Genomic DNA, 14143 nt, shown 5'->3' on the forward strand with positions numbered 1-14143 from the left:
ATCACTTATTTACAGTTGTCGCTTTTTAAAGATTTGTCTCTCCCTCTAACTCTAGGCTTCATGAAGAAGGCTCATAGTTTATGAGTCAGTATAACGGAATGGCAAACGCTGGAGTCAGACAAGACGCTGAGTTCTGCCTTCATCATTTATTAACTGAAAGTTATTTTACTCAGTGAAACATATTTCTTCTTCAGTAAAATAGGAATACTAATAATTCCTACATTATAGGTAGGTAAAGTATTTAGCCTTGAGCTTACATCATAATAAGTGCTCAATAAAATGTAGATATTGTTATTATCATTATTTTTAGTATGCAAACTTAATTTTATTGGGAGCTTTTCTTAAGCTTCCTTTAAAGTATTCATGGTTTGCACATGTGTATGCGACGGTCACCTATGAGACATTTCAGTGCATGCGGTAGAAGTGTGAGAGTGCAATTCAGCAACCATTTGCCCTCATTAACAAATTTACTATTAAGCCATTTAATTATCACCTAAATTAAAGTAATTACAGCTTACATAAAATTTAACATATAAATTGTTTATGGTGGAAATGCTCAGAAAATTTGGGATTGCCTGTGTCAACTTTAAATTGTAACTCTTTTCTTAAGCTCATGTTCTTCCTGTTCCAAAACTTTGTTAGGCTTCTTAGGTAGCTTTTTTACTTTTAATGTCCAGCTTGATACTGGACACTAAATAACTGTTTGTTCACCTATCACAAAAATATACGCAGGACTATGATTTCTAAATATACTTATTTTTCTTACTTGACTTTGCAAAAGTGATATTGGCTTCATAATTTTTCATAATATATTTGCATAACATTCATAAAAACAGAATGAAATACTAACCTCAGTTGAATCATCTGCTTTTAATAAGGAATTATTCCGAAAGCGATCAAAATTCCCAAAACTGCTGCTGCGCTGTAAAATAGGAAAGGTAAAGGAATGGAAATTTAGGATTTGTATCTTCTACTGGTAAAGCTAAGTTTATTAGATTATGGTTCAATAAGCATCAGTCTCTTGCAGATATAGGATCAAAAAACTTTTCTTTGGAATATCTAATGGCCCTGAAGGTATAACTGGTATTCACAATATAATATTTATAGTTGCTAAAATGTCTTCATATGTTTTATGTTATAGTGTTAAGAAAGTCTATTAAATTATTTTTATGGTGTTATGGTGTTACTTTTGCTTTTGGGAATGGCAGCTGAAGAATCTATGAATTCTAAACTGAACTTTCTTGGAATGAGGTAACCACAAACTTATTTCCATGAGGGAATGTCATGTTTTATTAACCAACAAACTAATAAACAAATAACAACAAAACAAAAAAAGCATTTGAGTAGATCTATTTGCCTCAGGAAGATCATATTGTCAAAAAACCAAAAATGAACACAAATGCATTTCTCATTACTAACTTGATCATTTGTCACTCTATACTTAATGTCAGAAAAAGAAGGTATACACATAGATTTATTAATAAATCGAAGCAGCATTTAGGCTTGCAGAGTCTAAGCTTGGGAGTAAAACTGAATGTTTCCACATTTAACGTGGAATTACAATGAGACCTCTGGGTCAATTTCATTCACTCTGAGTTTTGAGAAAAGGCTCAATATGTTAATAGAAGATGTGTTCCCTTGGATACGTTTTGCCAGAAAGCTAAATTTTTATTCATATGTATCTTTTTATAGACAGGTAATTATAAATACCTAATATGTTACAAAGTAAATTATTCTACTAAAAACATTTTTAAAAATCTTTGAATTCATTGAATCAAAAACTTGATTATTTCCTATCTAATTTTATGCATTGTTTGGAATGGCGAATATCCAATATTATGCCCTTTATGTACCCATAAACCCCAACAATATGCTCCATCTTAAGTACTTTATCTCATTTCAAGCTTATATTTTTCAAAATAAGCTGATGGTACTGAAAAATAACCTGGTAATTTGAAAAGTTAATAATGGGAGTCAGTAATCTATACAACCTCGGGTTGTCCTTTCAGAAGTCATAACCCATTTTTGTTCAAGTCAGCTTAAAAGGCTCTTCATTCTTATAAGCACTCTTATGCTCATGTTTCTCCACCAACTATCTTTAAAACTCTTTGTTTCCTTTTTAAATGAGCTGAAATAAAAAAACCTGACATGTGACAAGGGGATAGCTTGATAGACAGTGTGATACAGAATATCACCCCAAGGATGACTGCTGTGTTAGACACAATTAACGCCTTTTGCTGACTTGCCACCCCTGCTGAACAAGTCCTTCAGCTTGTGGCAAGAGGAGGGAAAGAAGGGAAAGAAAAGGGCTAAAATTGAGAACCATGTCTCATGGAAATTCAGTCTAACCTAGAGTGACTTCTCAGACTATTAATCACTTTAACTTGCCTAGTAGGCATTGCCACGAGGTTGCCCAGTCCTGCTTATAAACAATCTGAATACAGAGAAATCTGTTTCCCTTTTACATACTTGAAACACCTCATGGCCTATTGGAGCCTATGCTGAGAGCAGTTTTGTAACCTACATCAAGCCTTCGTTCTTCCTATTACATATTAATTAGGGTTACAGCACATTTTCTACCACTGGGTAATAGGGGTCATTTTGCCCAGGAGGGCACAGAATAGGCTCACTTCAGCACCTCTCTACACTATCTTCTGCCATTAAGTAATCAATAGTCACCACCTTATGAAATTAATTCTCCCCTCATTATATCAATAAAGGGAAGCGGATTTAGGAGTAGTGGTTTAAGTTTTCAGGACTGTTACTTTGGATTTTGTCCATCATCTCATTGAGAATCATTCAACAGCTTTAAGCCAAAGGAGTATAATGTCAATTCATGCTGAGACTCACTTAAGAAGGAAATCTAAGTATTTAAATGACATTTTTAAAATTTCATTATTCTCTAGTCCAAACACTAGTGACTTTCTGAGATGGTTTTATAATGTCTAGGTTACAGCTTATAATGAAAAAGTGTTAATGTCTACTGTGAGGTAGGCACAATGAACATATTTATTGTTTCTATTCCTGTTAAGTTTCTAATGTAAAGGTGAATCATGTGGAAGCAAGTTGGCTTCTTAGAAAATAGACCTTTATAAATGAGAACATATATATACACATATACAACCTTTCCCTGTACAGTTAGATATGTTTTTGTATAATGGCACAGCACTGGTAGAGGGTAATTTGGCAAAACCAGCAAAATTGAATATATATTTTCCCTTTGACCCAGCAGTTCCATTTCTAGGGATCTCTACCAGAGATACACTTGGATATAAATTGATTTACACATCCATATTTATTATAAAAACTTTATATTATAAAAAAGATGTAAACTCTATTCTTCATCAAGAGGGGGGTTGATTGAATAATATCTGGTAAATCCAAGCAATGGAACTGTGAGCTGCTGTAAAAAATTTTAATATATCACTTTATACTGCTATGGAATTATTTGCAGGACATAGTATAAGTAAAAAAAGTCAAGTAGAGAAAAATGTACATAGTAGGCTATCACTTATCTACAGATGTAAATACATGTGTGGGTTTAATACAGGCAAATATATATATATATATATATATTCCTTCTTAGAGGAATACGGGAAAATAAAGTGAAAAGGAAAGGAGAGAAAAATAGACTTCTGAATATATCGTGTTTTGTAGATTTGGCTTTAACACTATGTAACTGTTTCCATAGTTATAAACAAAATTAAATAAAAATAAAAACAATCTCTAAATATCCAAATAAAAGTGAAACAAATGAACTTAATTTCATACTGAATTGTTAGCTTAGAGAAGAACTTGTCAGTGATTTTAAAAAACAGTAATTTGTTCAAAGGACAAAAAATCATGTCAAATTAAATTTTAATCTGTTTTCAGTAATCACATTGTTAATAATATTGGTATCATGTCAACATTGGGTAGCAATTGAAGTAAGTAATGATACTAATGACATGTATAGTAAAAATTTATGAGTCAAAATTCTCCTCTTGTCATACTATAAAGCACATAAGCTTTCAAAAACTCTTGGGGCCATGTCAAAATGACACAGGGGCCAAGTTGAGAAAATTCTCACTGGGTAAGATTATATCCAAATATGGCATAATTTTAGTATCAACAAGAATAACTGAACTATATTGAAATACATATAATATATCAAAATTAATGAGTTCATGATGATACTAAAAAGAAAAAATTGAGTGGTCACCTTTGAAAACATGTGAAAACTGGCAAGTAAAGGGAAAGACAAACATCTAGTCTACCCTTCTTTGTGAAATATATTTCAGAGTAAATAAATAGGGAAAATTTCTTTCTTTATATATGTGTGTTGTGTATTCTAGCTAATAAGTTAAGAATGATTCAATTACAAGATCACCAATTAGTAAACTCCTAATGCAGTAGTGCATCTAGGCAATGATGATCAATGGCTACTAAAGTTACAAAAAGAACCAGAATGTGTACTTCATAATGACAGTGCCTAATGCCATCAATGAAATATTCTTTTAAAAAAAAGCAATCACACCAAACTTCTGTATCTAACTACCAGATTATAGGAAATACAGAGACAGAGAAGCATGTTACATGACATGTTAAATGACACCAAGAGGATGCAGTCAGTAAAATCTAGACAGATGGAAAATCTACAGGACAAATAACCTGGTTTCTTCAACTAATCAATGGAAAGAAATAAAAGAGGAGAGGGAAAATATAGATTAAGAATCTTAAAGAGTGTACAACCAAATACAATCTATGATCTTCTTTAGATGTAGATGAAATAATCCACTGTAACAAATCATCCAGAAGACAACTAGGAAATTTTTTAAGTAACTACTTATTTGATGATATTTAGGGAAGACTGTTATTATTTTTTATTTGTAATTCAAAATAATCTAGTGAGGGGCAGCAAGGGTGTGGGCAATAAAGAGGAAATATGACTGGCCATTATTTGATGATAAGCTGAATGATGGATATGTGGGGTAGATTGTGCTACTCTATTTTTATGTTCCCTTAAAATTTTCCACAATAAAATACTGGGTTAAAAAAAAGCAATGTACCTCTTTAATAGCTAAAAATAATTTACAAAGAGTTAATGATTTGTGGGAGCAGAGATCATAGGGACAAATTCTGTACCTTCCTCTCAATCTTGCTATGCACCTAAAACTGCTCTAAAATTGGTCTTTTAAAAAGAATTAATGGTCACATAATTTTCTAAGGAATCAATAATAATATCATTAATATTTCTTAGGTCATAGTTGTTTGAAAGAACAGACATAGTTAAGGAGAAAATAAAACTTTACTTTATAAATTTATCTTAAGACAACTAACCTTCTGATATAGATGCATGTTGCTGGACTGCTTCTGAAGTCTATCTACAAGCACATGGTGCAAATTACCTTTTCCACAGAGCACACAAAAAAACAGTGCTGAACAAGCATCATTTGGAGTGTCTGAACACAGTTGTGTACGTGTATCCTTACACAAAACAATGAATAATATAAAAGAACTTTAGAGGATTTTTTTTTATTAGTCACAATTCTTCTTTAGTATAACAATTCTTATTATTACAGAATGTCATTTCATTATATAAAGCTGCCAGTGTTCTTGGAAATCATCGACTCCTCCTCAATGAGGAAACTGTTACAGGAACTAGAACTTGCAAAAAAAAAACATTCCTTTTTTCAATTCTGCATCTTGATGAACTCTCCACTATGCCAAACTATTACAAAGTTTTGATGTGTCTTCTGTTTTCAAAGAAACTTGCTATCTGAGCAGGCTACAAAGTGTGGACCGTTAGCTTGATAGGAGGAATGGAACTGAATAGGTTTCTGAAAACAATGACCAGCCTAAATTTATCAACTTGAAGGAGAATTAAGGGGGTCTCCTTTTTGAAATGTAAATCAACCTTTTGACCAAAACTAAAAGAACTTGACCCTTATTTTCATTTCTTAACCACCCACAAAATTTTGAGGTCTTCAAATAAAATCTTATCTCCAACATGACTTAATATTTGGGTAAGGCACTGGTGGAAAAGTTTCACAGTCTATTTCAAAGAAAAAATTTGCATATGTGAGTCAGACATCCGCAGTATTTCAAAATATACTGGCAAATTAAAAATTACATATACCCTGCCAATGAGTTCTCACAACTTCTAAATATTGCACACCGAACATTGGTTAGTAATATGCTACTGAAGATCAGAATTCTCTTTAAGTTATGCACTTGCATGAATATTCTAGAATAAGCATTCTAAAACTCAATAAACTTGTCAGCCTTTATCCAAAGACATCTGAGGATATAATTGTTCTAACTAATTCAGGTGCTGAACTCTTTAAGAGTGTAAAACAAATTTAACTCACTTAAAATAATCTGTTAGGATTGCCTCAGTGTTTACGCTATCATGTGGTGTCAATGGGAGACTGTTGTGTGGGGTGTTAGGAGGGTGAAAACTAAAAGACAACCAGAGCATGAAACACTAACGTTAACACTAACGTTTTACCTTGCATAAAGGCAATGCAATGCCCAAATATATGTCATTGCTCTAAGTATTTTTAATGCATATCTAGACTCTTAGAACAGAAGTTAGTCTACTTGATCCCTCTGGTTCAGTATCTTTTCCATCGACAGCAAAATTTCTAAAGGAAGTGCACATTCTCCACTGTGGTGTTTTAAAGTGTCAAATTTTCCATGCTAAAGCTTCCCTTTCAGAAGTTTATGTGCTACTAGAGAAGTTTTCTGAAAATTGAAACTGCCTCAAATAAATTACTCAAAGGAAAGAAACCAGAACTTCAAAAATCAATGTAGTATGATCATAACCTGAAAAAGTAGTTATTCATATCAGCCTATTTAATGTAACAAAACAACTTTTATGAGTAAAAAAGACTTAAATATTTAAAGTCCTCAACTACATCTCTACATGATTTATTACCATTTAGCAAGATTTACATGCATCCACAGAGTAAGTCATGCTGCAGTTTTAGAAGTTAAATATAAATTTAAGATATTGAAAGGGGTTCTTAAAATAATATTGGTATGTCTTAAATATATTTTTTTCAGGTAAAAGTATAATGTGGCAAAAGTTTAGTCACTTGATATCACCATTCTTACAAAGTCATATAAGAATAAAAAAAGGGGAGGAAAAGCTTTTTAAAATATGGTCATGATTAGGCTCTCCTGAACTGCTCAGCTTCTTTTCTCTACTATAAAACTTCTGCTTCACTCACTCACTCCTATATTACTATTTCATTTCTTTCTCTTTCTCTAACTACTAAAACTGTAAATAATTACACTAAATGGTTGCTCTTGATCCTCCTGGAATTGCTTCACTATACCACTGCTTCCTTGAAATCTTCAAGAATTTCTCCACACAGTCTTTCGCCTCCACATCTGCTCAGTCCTTACTCCAAATCTTTGTTGTACTCAAATACATGTTTATAATCCCATTCCTCAGCCCATGCACTAACTTTCAGCAACTTAGTCCCCAAACTTTTCCATGTCTAATCATCTAAGCTCACACCATTAGACTAATTTTCCTAAAATACCACTTCTCATATTTTCATTCTTCTCAAAATGTAAATCTTGTACTACATTGCTATGATGGTAACTGAGAGTTTGCACCATGCCAAGTAATTTATCTATAATTATTTCATCAAAGAAACACAGTTCCTCTCTGAGCTAGGTATTGATTTCTCCAGTTTACAGATAAGGAAAACTGAGGTACAGAGTTTCACTTCTTCCTTAGTCAGCAAAGTAAAGCCCAAGCTCTTTGCACATTCAGTTCCCCATGGTATGAGGCAGTAGTAGTGAATAGGATTAGCCAGAATTTCTGACACTTCTTGCTGACCAGTATGGACACACTTGTCTCTAAGCTGTTGCTTATGCTGTTTGTTTGTTTGTCTTTCAAAGAATGTCCTTCCTCTTTTCTTCCACCTTCTCAAATCCAGCCCATTCTTCAAGGGCAGGATCAAGTTTTACATTCCCTATGAGATCACTTGCTGATGCTTCACCATTTTGCCACACATTGATTGCTCCTGCTCTTAAGTGCCTTGGTACCTATGGGGAAAAAACCCTACAATTGTGTCTAGAGAAAACTGCAGCAGAAGAAAATCCTCACATTACTCTTCAAGTTATATGCCCCCAAATCATATATTTCACAGTTACACAAAAAGCAAATTATAAGTTAATCACATTATAGGCAAGGAAAATGGTTTGTGGATGTTTAAAGACCATGATATTCTGCATTATGCAGTCCAACATAAATATATATACTAAATGGCTTCTGTGGCTAAACACTGTACTTGGGGTTAGGCTGTTTGTATGAATAAGACAAGAATCTACCCTGGAAAAACGTGTAACTCTCTTGGTGCCATCAACCAAATGACTTCAACCCATAGGAGCTAAATAGAGCCATATACAAATGAATGGTATACAAATATGGAAGTCGTTCTTAAAAGCAAATTATATTTATATGCAAATAAATGAACTTCATAATGTATAATAGATGTCAGCTTAGAAATTATATTCATCCTCTGACAAATACTTATTTGTACTGACTACATAATACATGAAATGCAATTTGTGTTCATATGTCTATATTATTTTGAGTCAGTCTAAAGAAAGGCACACTAAAATGATTACAGATTTTAGAAGTGAAATTAGCTGAAATCAATACTTTGAATTTGCTTAGTTATCTTACAAAATTATTTACCCTAAGAGATAACCAGTTATTGACTGATAAACTCTTTAGAAATCACCCAATCCAAAAATGGTGATTGCTTAAAAACCAAGGAAGTTTGTTAAAAACTTCATAGAAAGCTGGGTTGAGAAGGGTTCTGAAGCCATGTTCAGGCTCAATTAAATTTTAAGTCATGATAACTATGTCCACTGTTGTTACAGAAGGTAGTATATGACTTAGGGAAGATGGTGGGTAGAGAAATGAGGAATCATAGATGACATGTTTCATGCATTTACCATTCTCACCCTAAGATAAATAACTTCCCATGAGCAAATTTCTCATTAGTAATTTTGTTTTCTAGGTACCTTAAAAGAGAGAAGGTGGCACCAAGGGTGGATGATTCAAATTTCCAGTTACCAAAATATGTATTATACTCCCATAACTTTGGAAATTAACTTTCCTTTGTGTTCATATTAGATTATTTTCTACTTACAACCAAATATTAAATAATATTTAACTGTGATCACTTAATTATCAACTATTTTAATCTATAACTAGGCTTCAAAAGTAAATAAATAATTGTGTAGTTATTTATAATAATTAAATAACTTTCTGTGTAGGATATAGCTTTCAAAAGAAGATAATATTGAATATCAAGGCAAAAGAGTGCAACAGTTATTGAGGAGAATAACTTTCAAGTGCTAATCACAATAGGTTTTACTACATTGACCATAGTCTTCAGTATTAAATATTCTGGTTTTCTTATTTAATGCCTGATTCTTCTATTTGTTCTACCTATTAATGAAATTATACTATATGCATTATGTGTAGTATCATTAATCTAAAAAACAATTAAATATATAAAAGAAATTTTGTCTATTCAATTTTATCATCAAAGGGATTTGAAAAAAGCAAGAGTCAGCTACATTAAACTAAACATTCTTGCCTTTTTTAATTTTAATAATTAGAGAAAGTCTTGAAAATATTTCATTGGATAACACATGGTGGAAAAATGTGCAATAATTTAAAGCCCATTAAGACACTTCATAGCCTATTTAATAGTTAAATATGTTGACTCAAACCTTAGGTTCCTGAACAATTTCCTAACAGGTTTACCAGTCAAATATTTATACCACTACACCCAGTTACTCCTGTTTTAAAAATAAAATAATCACAAAGAGGCAAACATTCAAAGTACCCATTGTGTTAAAATCATGATTAAATAAAGGAGCAAAAATTAACTCAGGAACATAGAATCCATCTTAATCTCTAGAACCAAAACCCCGTTACCTCCATTAGTCTTAAATGTCCTCTGCATTCCCTTGGCTTCTTGGGACATAATAACCTTTCCTACAGGTCTCCCCAAGGGATATTTTAGTCATGCAGTGATCTCCTTGAACACAAGTGATGACAAACAATAAGCTAATTCTCACAAAGTTTTTTTTAAGTCATTTTTACTACTTTTAAATGAGTGTGCGTGATGCATGATTTTGGTCCCCCTGATTAATGGTCACCGCCAGCCCTGCTTCGGGAGCTGCAATGTTTCCGAGAGCTTCCCTCCGGCAGAGCTCGACCATTAATCCAGTGGCATATGTCAGCTCCGCAGAGCAAGGTCACTCTTCTGCTTCAAGGGGAACCTTTTTAGAAATAATAAAACTGACAGAAAGTTCTTTTTTGCATGCTTTATGCCACCTGAGGTTGAGTGCTGCAGTTAATATCATAAAGCTTATAAACATTCCCATCTTAGGCAGCACCCACTGCCACTATGCTTAGGAATTTAAAGGTTTTTTTTCCTAGTAAGAACAGACATGTTTATGTGGGGCAAATATACAGTATGTAATCCCAAACAGGGAAGGAATGGTTGGAAAAAAATAGTAGTAAGCTGATGCTAAGATATTTGGGTTCTAGAACTTCCTCATTACATTTTCCTTTCAGCAAATTTGGATCTGGCTCTATCAATATTTTATATTGAGGGGTTAATAGTGATGCTGAACTGTAACAGTAGTAGTAGAAATGAACTCAGTTTATGATAATTCCTAAACTAACAATATAGTGTTTGATAACTGTCGACTGTCTTTGAAGGAATTTTCTTTTTAAAATCATAAATATTTGTTTTAATTAGTAATGCTGCCTTAAAATTGATAATTGTAGTGATTCATAATCTTAAATTAATTTGAAATTTGTAGAATGACTTTAGAAAATATGATAGTGTAATGACCATAAAAAAAAAGAATATATACCCATAAGCATTACAAAATATATATATTTAAGTACTTATTTTATTAAAAGAACAGAGTTGTGTATCTATAACTGTGTGAAATATTCAGGAAATATTTAACCAAATATCCAGACTAATGTCATATCACTATGCATTATAAAATAGAATTTGGTGCAAGGTAAATTTGCCTTGAATCTTACTCCAGGAATTTAAATTACTAAAATATTTTGAAAAATACAGAAAGGAAACTTCATTACTTAGGTGCTTTCATTTTACGTGTGAAGAGGAAATGTGGTGCAGTTGAGAACTCAGGCCCATTCTTCTAGGAAGCCGCCTCCTTCGCCAATGTCAGGCACTCATTTCATTATGTATAGGGACTTTTGTTTTTCAAGCTTGCAGAAATAAACAATCTCAGAGGGACTCACTTAAAAAACAGGTAAGATACCAAAAAAGGCAATACCAAGTACAGATTAGGTATGAGAAATCCAACTGCCAACAAGAATGAATTGTTGACTCTTTAAATTCCCTCCCTGGTGGAAACACTGTGGGATGCAAGATCATTGTTAGAAGTTTCATTTGTGTACCAAGTCCCAGTAAAGTGAATTAGGTAGTATAAAGGGCCAGGGACATTAAGTTATAATAGCCTGAAGTACATCTCACTTCAGAGAGCAAGTCTGCTGAGCCAAATGGAATATTTGCTTCAGCCAATCTGTTGGTTCTGCAGACATGGCAGCAAATTTCTACTCTTACTCCTTTCTAGGTTCCCTATAAAGTGATCCCTTTTGCTAATGCTTTTTTTCCCCTTAAGGTAGATTATTATGCTTGATTATGTTTTGCTTCATTACATTCTGATTCTAAGAATGATTACCTTGTTTTATGTAGGTGTTCCCCAGATCTTTATCAACTGACCCATTTATAAACTATATCCTGGAGTAGATTACTTCTTTAAATGACTAATGTTATCCATTAGTCATTCCACACTCATTGTACATACATTGAGAAATCACAACTATGTTCTATATTATAAATGTTCTCCGTGGTAGCTAAAGTGTAATAGAAGGTATATGGAGTCTGAAAGTCAGACAGACTGAGTTCAATATGAACTACTTCTTCCAGAGATATGGGATACGAATATGACATATCCCGTTCTTGATGGTGATTCTAGTTGGGAGGACATATTAAAATAAACTGTGGTAAGAGAAACAGTTGAAGTATGGAACAAGCTCTGTGAAAACAGATGGAGAGATTTTTAGTGAAACAGGTACTATGTACTAGGAAATTTACATCCAATAAGTAACTCAATTCTCACATCAATCCTTGTGCATACTCTGATACATGCCTTCTTCAGTTAAGCACACTGAGACTCAAAAGAGGTTTAATAAAATGTTCAATGTCCTCTGTTAAGGAAATGACAAAATAGGACCTCAAACCCAACTAAGGTCTGTATGATTTTAGCTCATGTTCCCTACTTCTCTGCCAGTTCCCTGACACATTGCCTTGGGCTAACTGGGGAGATTTCTTGAGGGAGTGACAATCCAGCTAAATATGAGAAGATAGATATGAGTTAATATGTTAGAAAAAAATGGGGAAAGGCATTCTAAGCTAAGGGAAGAACAGACAGAAGAGCATGAGAGTGGTCAGAGCATCAGGAACAAGTAGCCTCACTAGATCAACCAAACCAGAATATATGGTTGAGGGACCCAGGCATAGGAATTTATGTGAAGTGCCCCAGATGATTTTAATATGCAACCAGAAAGCCTCTTGTCAAGTGGGTAGAACAGATAACTAGTTTTTAAACGATTCTTAATAGAGGCCTAGTAGGAGGTAGCAGAGGTCAGTTTGGGTGGGAGGAAGAAAAGAAAAAAGAAAAAGGTGGGAGCGTGTAGGTAAAACAAAGCCCCTGCAGTGAGTCAGATGTGGGGCTGGCTGAATGATGGTACTGCTCAGCTGGAAGTAGAGAGACATCCAGGGTAACTGGAAAGAAGGAAGCAGCTGAAAATCAAATCCTCATGGTCTATGTTATAAGCTGAACTTTGTTCCCCCAAGTTCATATGTTCAAGTCCTTATCCCTAGTACCTCAGAATGTGACTATTTGGACAGAAGGCCTTTAAAGAGGTAATTAAGTTAAAATGAAGTTGGTAGGGTATGCCCTAATCCAGTCCTTATAAGGATTTTCCAAATGTCCTTATAAGAAGATGAGATTTGGATACACAAAGAAAGGCACCAGGGGTGTTCATGGACAGAGGAACAACCAAGGGAAGAGGCAGCAAAGGACAGCCATCTGTACGTCAAGCAAAGAGACCTGGAACCCTTGCCTTGTGACCATCAGAGGCAACTAACCTTGCAGGCACTTTGTTCATAGACTTCCAGCCTCCAGAACTGAGAGACAATACAGTTCTGTTTTTTATGCCATCCAGCATGTGATATTTTGTTATGGCAGCCCTAGCAAACTAATACAGACTAGGTGCAAACTTCAAAGCTCTTTACATAAGGGGAGAAAGGGGACATAGCCAGCTGTGTTGACAAATGGGTTTATCTATAGAAGAATCACTTCATCTACCACCAGAGATAGCTTAAAAACCTCTTCCATTCTTATTAATCAATTCTTAATGGAGGACATTTTTATTCTCTCCTAAGAAGCTAATTATGAATGTCTTGTTTCCTGAAGTTCACCTAAATCCTGAACACTACAAAGGAAGAGAAATGGATCAGTTTTGTAATTCTAAATTTGGAAACTTAGATATATAGAGTATGGACATAGTTCCATTATTTAAAAAGACACAGTCTGCAGGGATAATGAAGCCATTTATCTCCAAAGCAAGGCAAAGAAAGATTAAAAAGATAAGTGTCTCATTAAATTGAATTTTAAGAATCCAGTGCAATGGTAGTCAAGGTAGTGACTTGATACTCTTCCTGCAGGATATAGTATCTAAATACCCAAATAAAGGCAGGTTACACTTTTCATCATTTCTCTCAGCCATTTGTCTCCTGGACTTGTCTACTGTCTGGGTCCTGTGGGTTTTTGTCAAGTATAGCCAATCTATTTGGCCCTAAACTTTTTGCAACTTGCTTGTGATAAAATTTGATTATAGATTCATATTCTATAAAATGGGAAGACTAAAATGAATTGGTGCTTTGTTTGGAGAAAAGTTTGGAAAGCTAAGATTATTCCACTCTTCCAAACAATTAAACCTGGTGACATGAACAAATTATTAATTCATCTTTTCTGATTTTCCTAGAGATGGAAATTAGGTCCAATA

General features: G+C 33.7%; 1 protein-coding gene across 7 annotated transcripts in view; it reads right to left on the reverse strand.

The window, feature by feature from the left end:
- Positions 1-14143, reverse strand: part of SAMSN1 (SAM domain, SH3 domain and nuclear localization signals 1) — a 448469-nt gene that overhangs the window by 27282 nt on the left and 407044 nt on the right. For 6 of the 7 annotated variants that reach the window (XM_073231831.1, XM_073231830.1, XM_073231829.1 and 3 more), the window contains one exon: positions 851-922. In XM_073231831.1, the coding sequence (XP_073087932.1) occupies positions 851-922 (72 nt within the window). Of the gene's footprint in view, positions 1-850; positions 923-5319; positions 5450-14143 lie in introns of those variants that run through there. The other variant, XM_073231833.1, reaches the window with a different exon arrangement.

Source organism: Manis javanica, chromosome 3 (assembly GCF_040802235.1).
Source record: "Manis javanica isolate MJ-LG chromosome 3, MJ_LKY, whole genome shotgun sequence".
In the NCBI taxonomy this organism is placed as follows: Eukaryota; Metazoa; Chordata; class Mammalia; order Pholidota; family Manidae; genus Manis; species Manis javanica.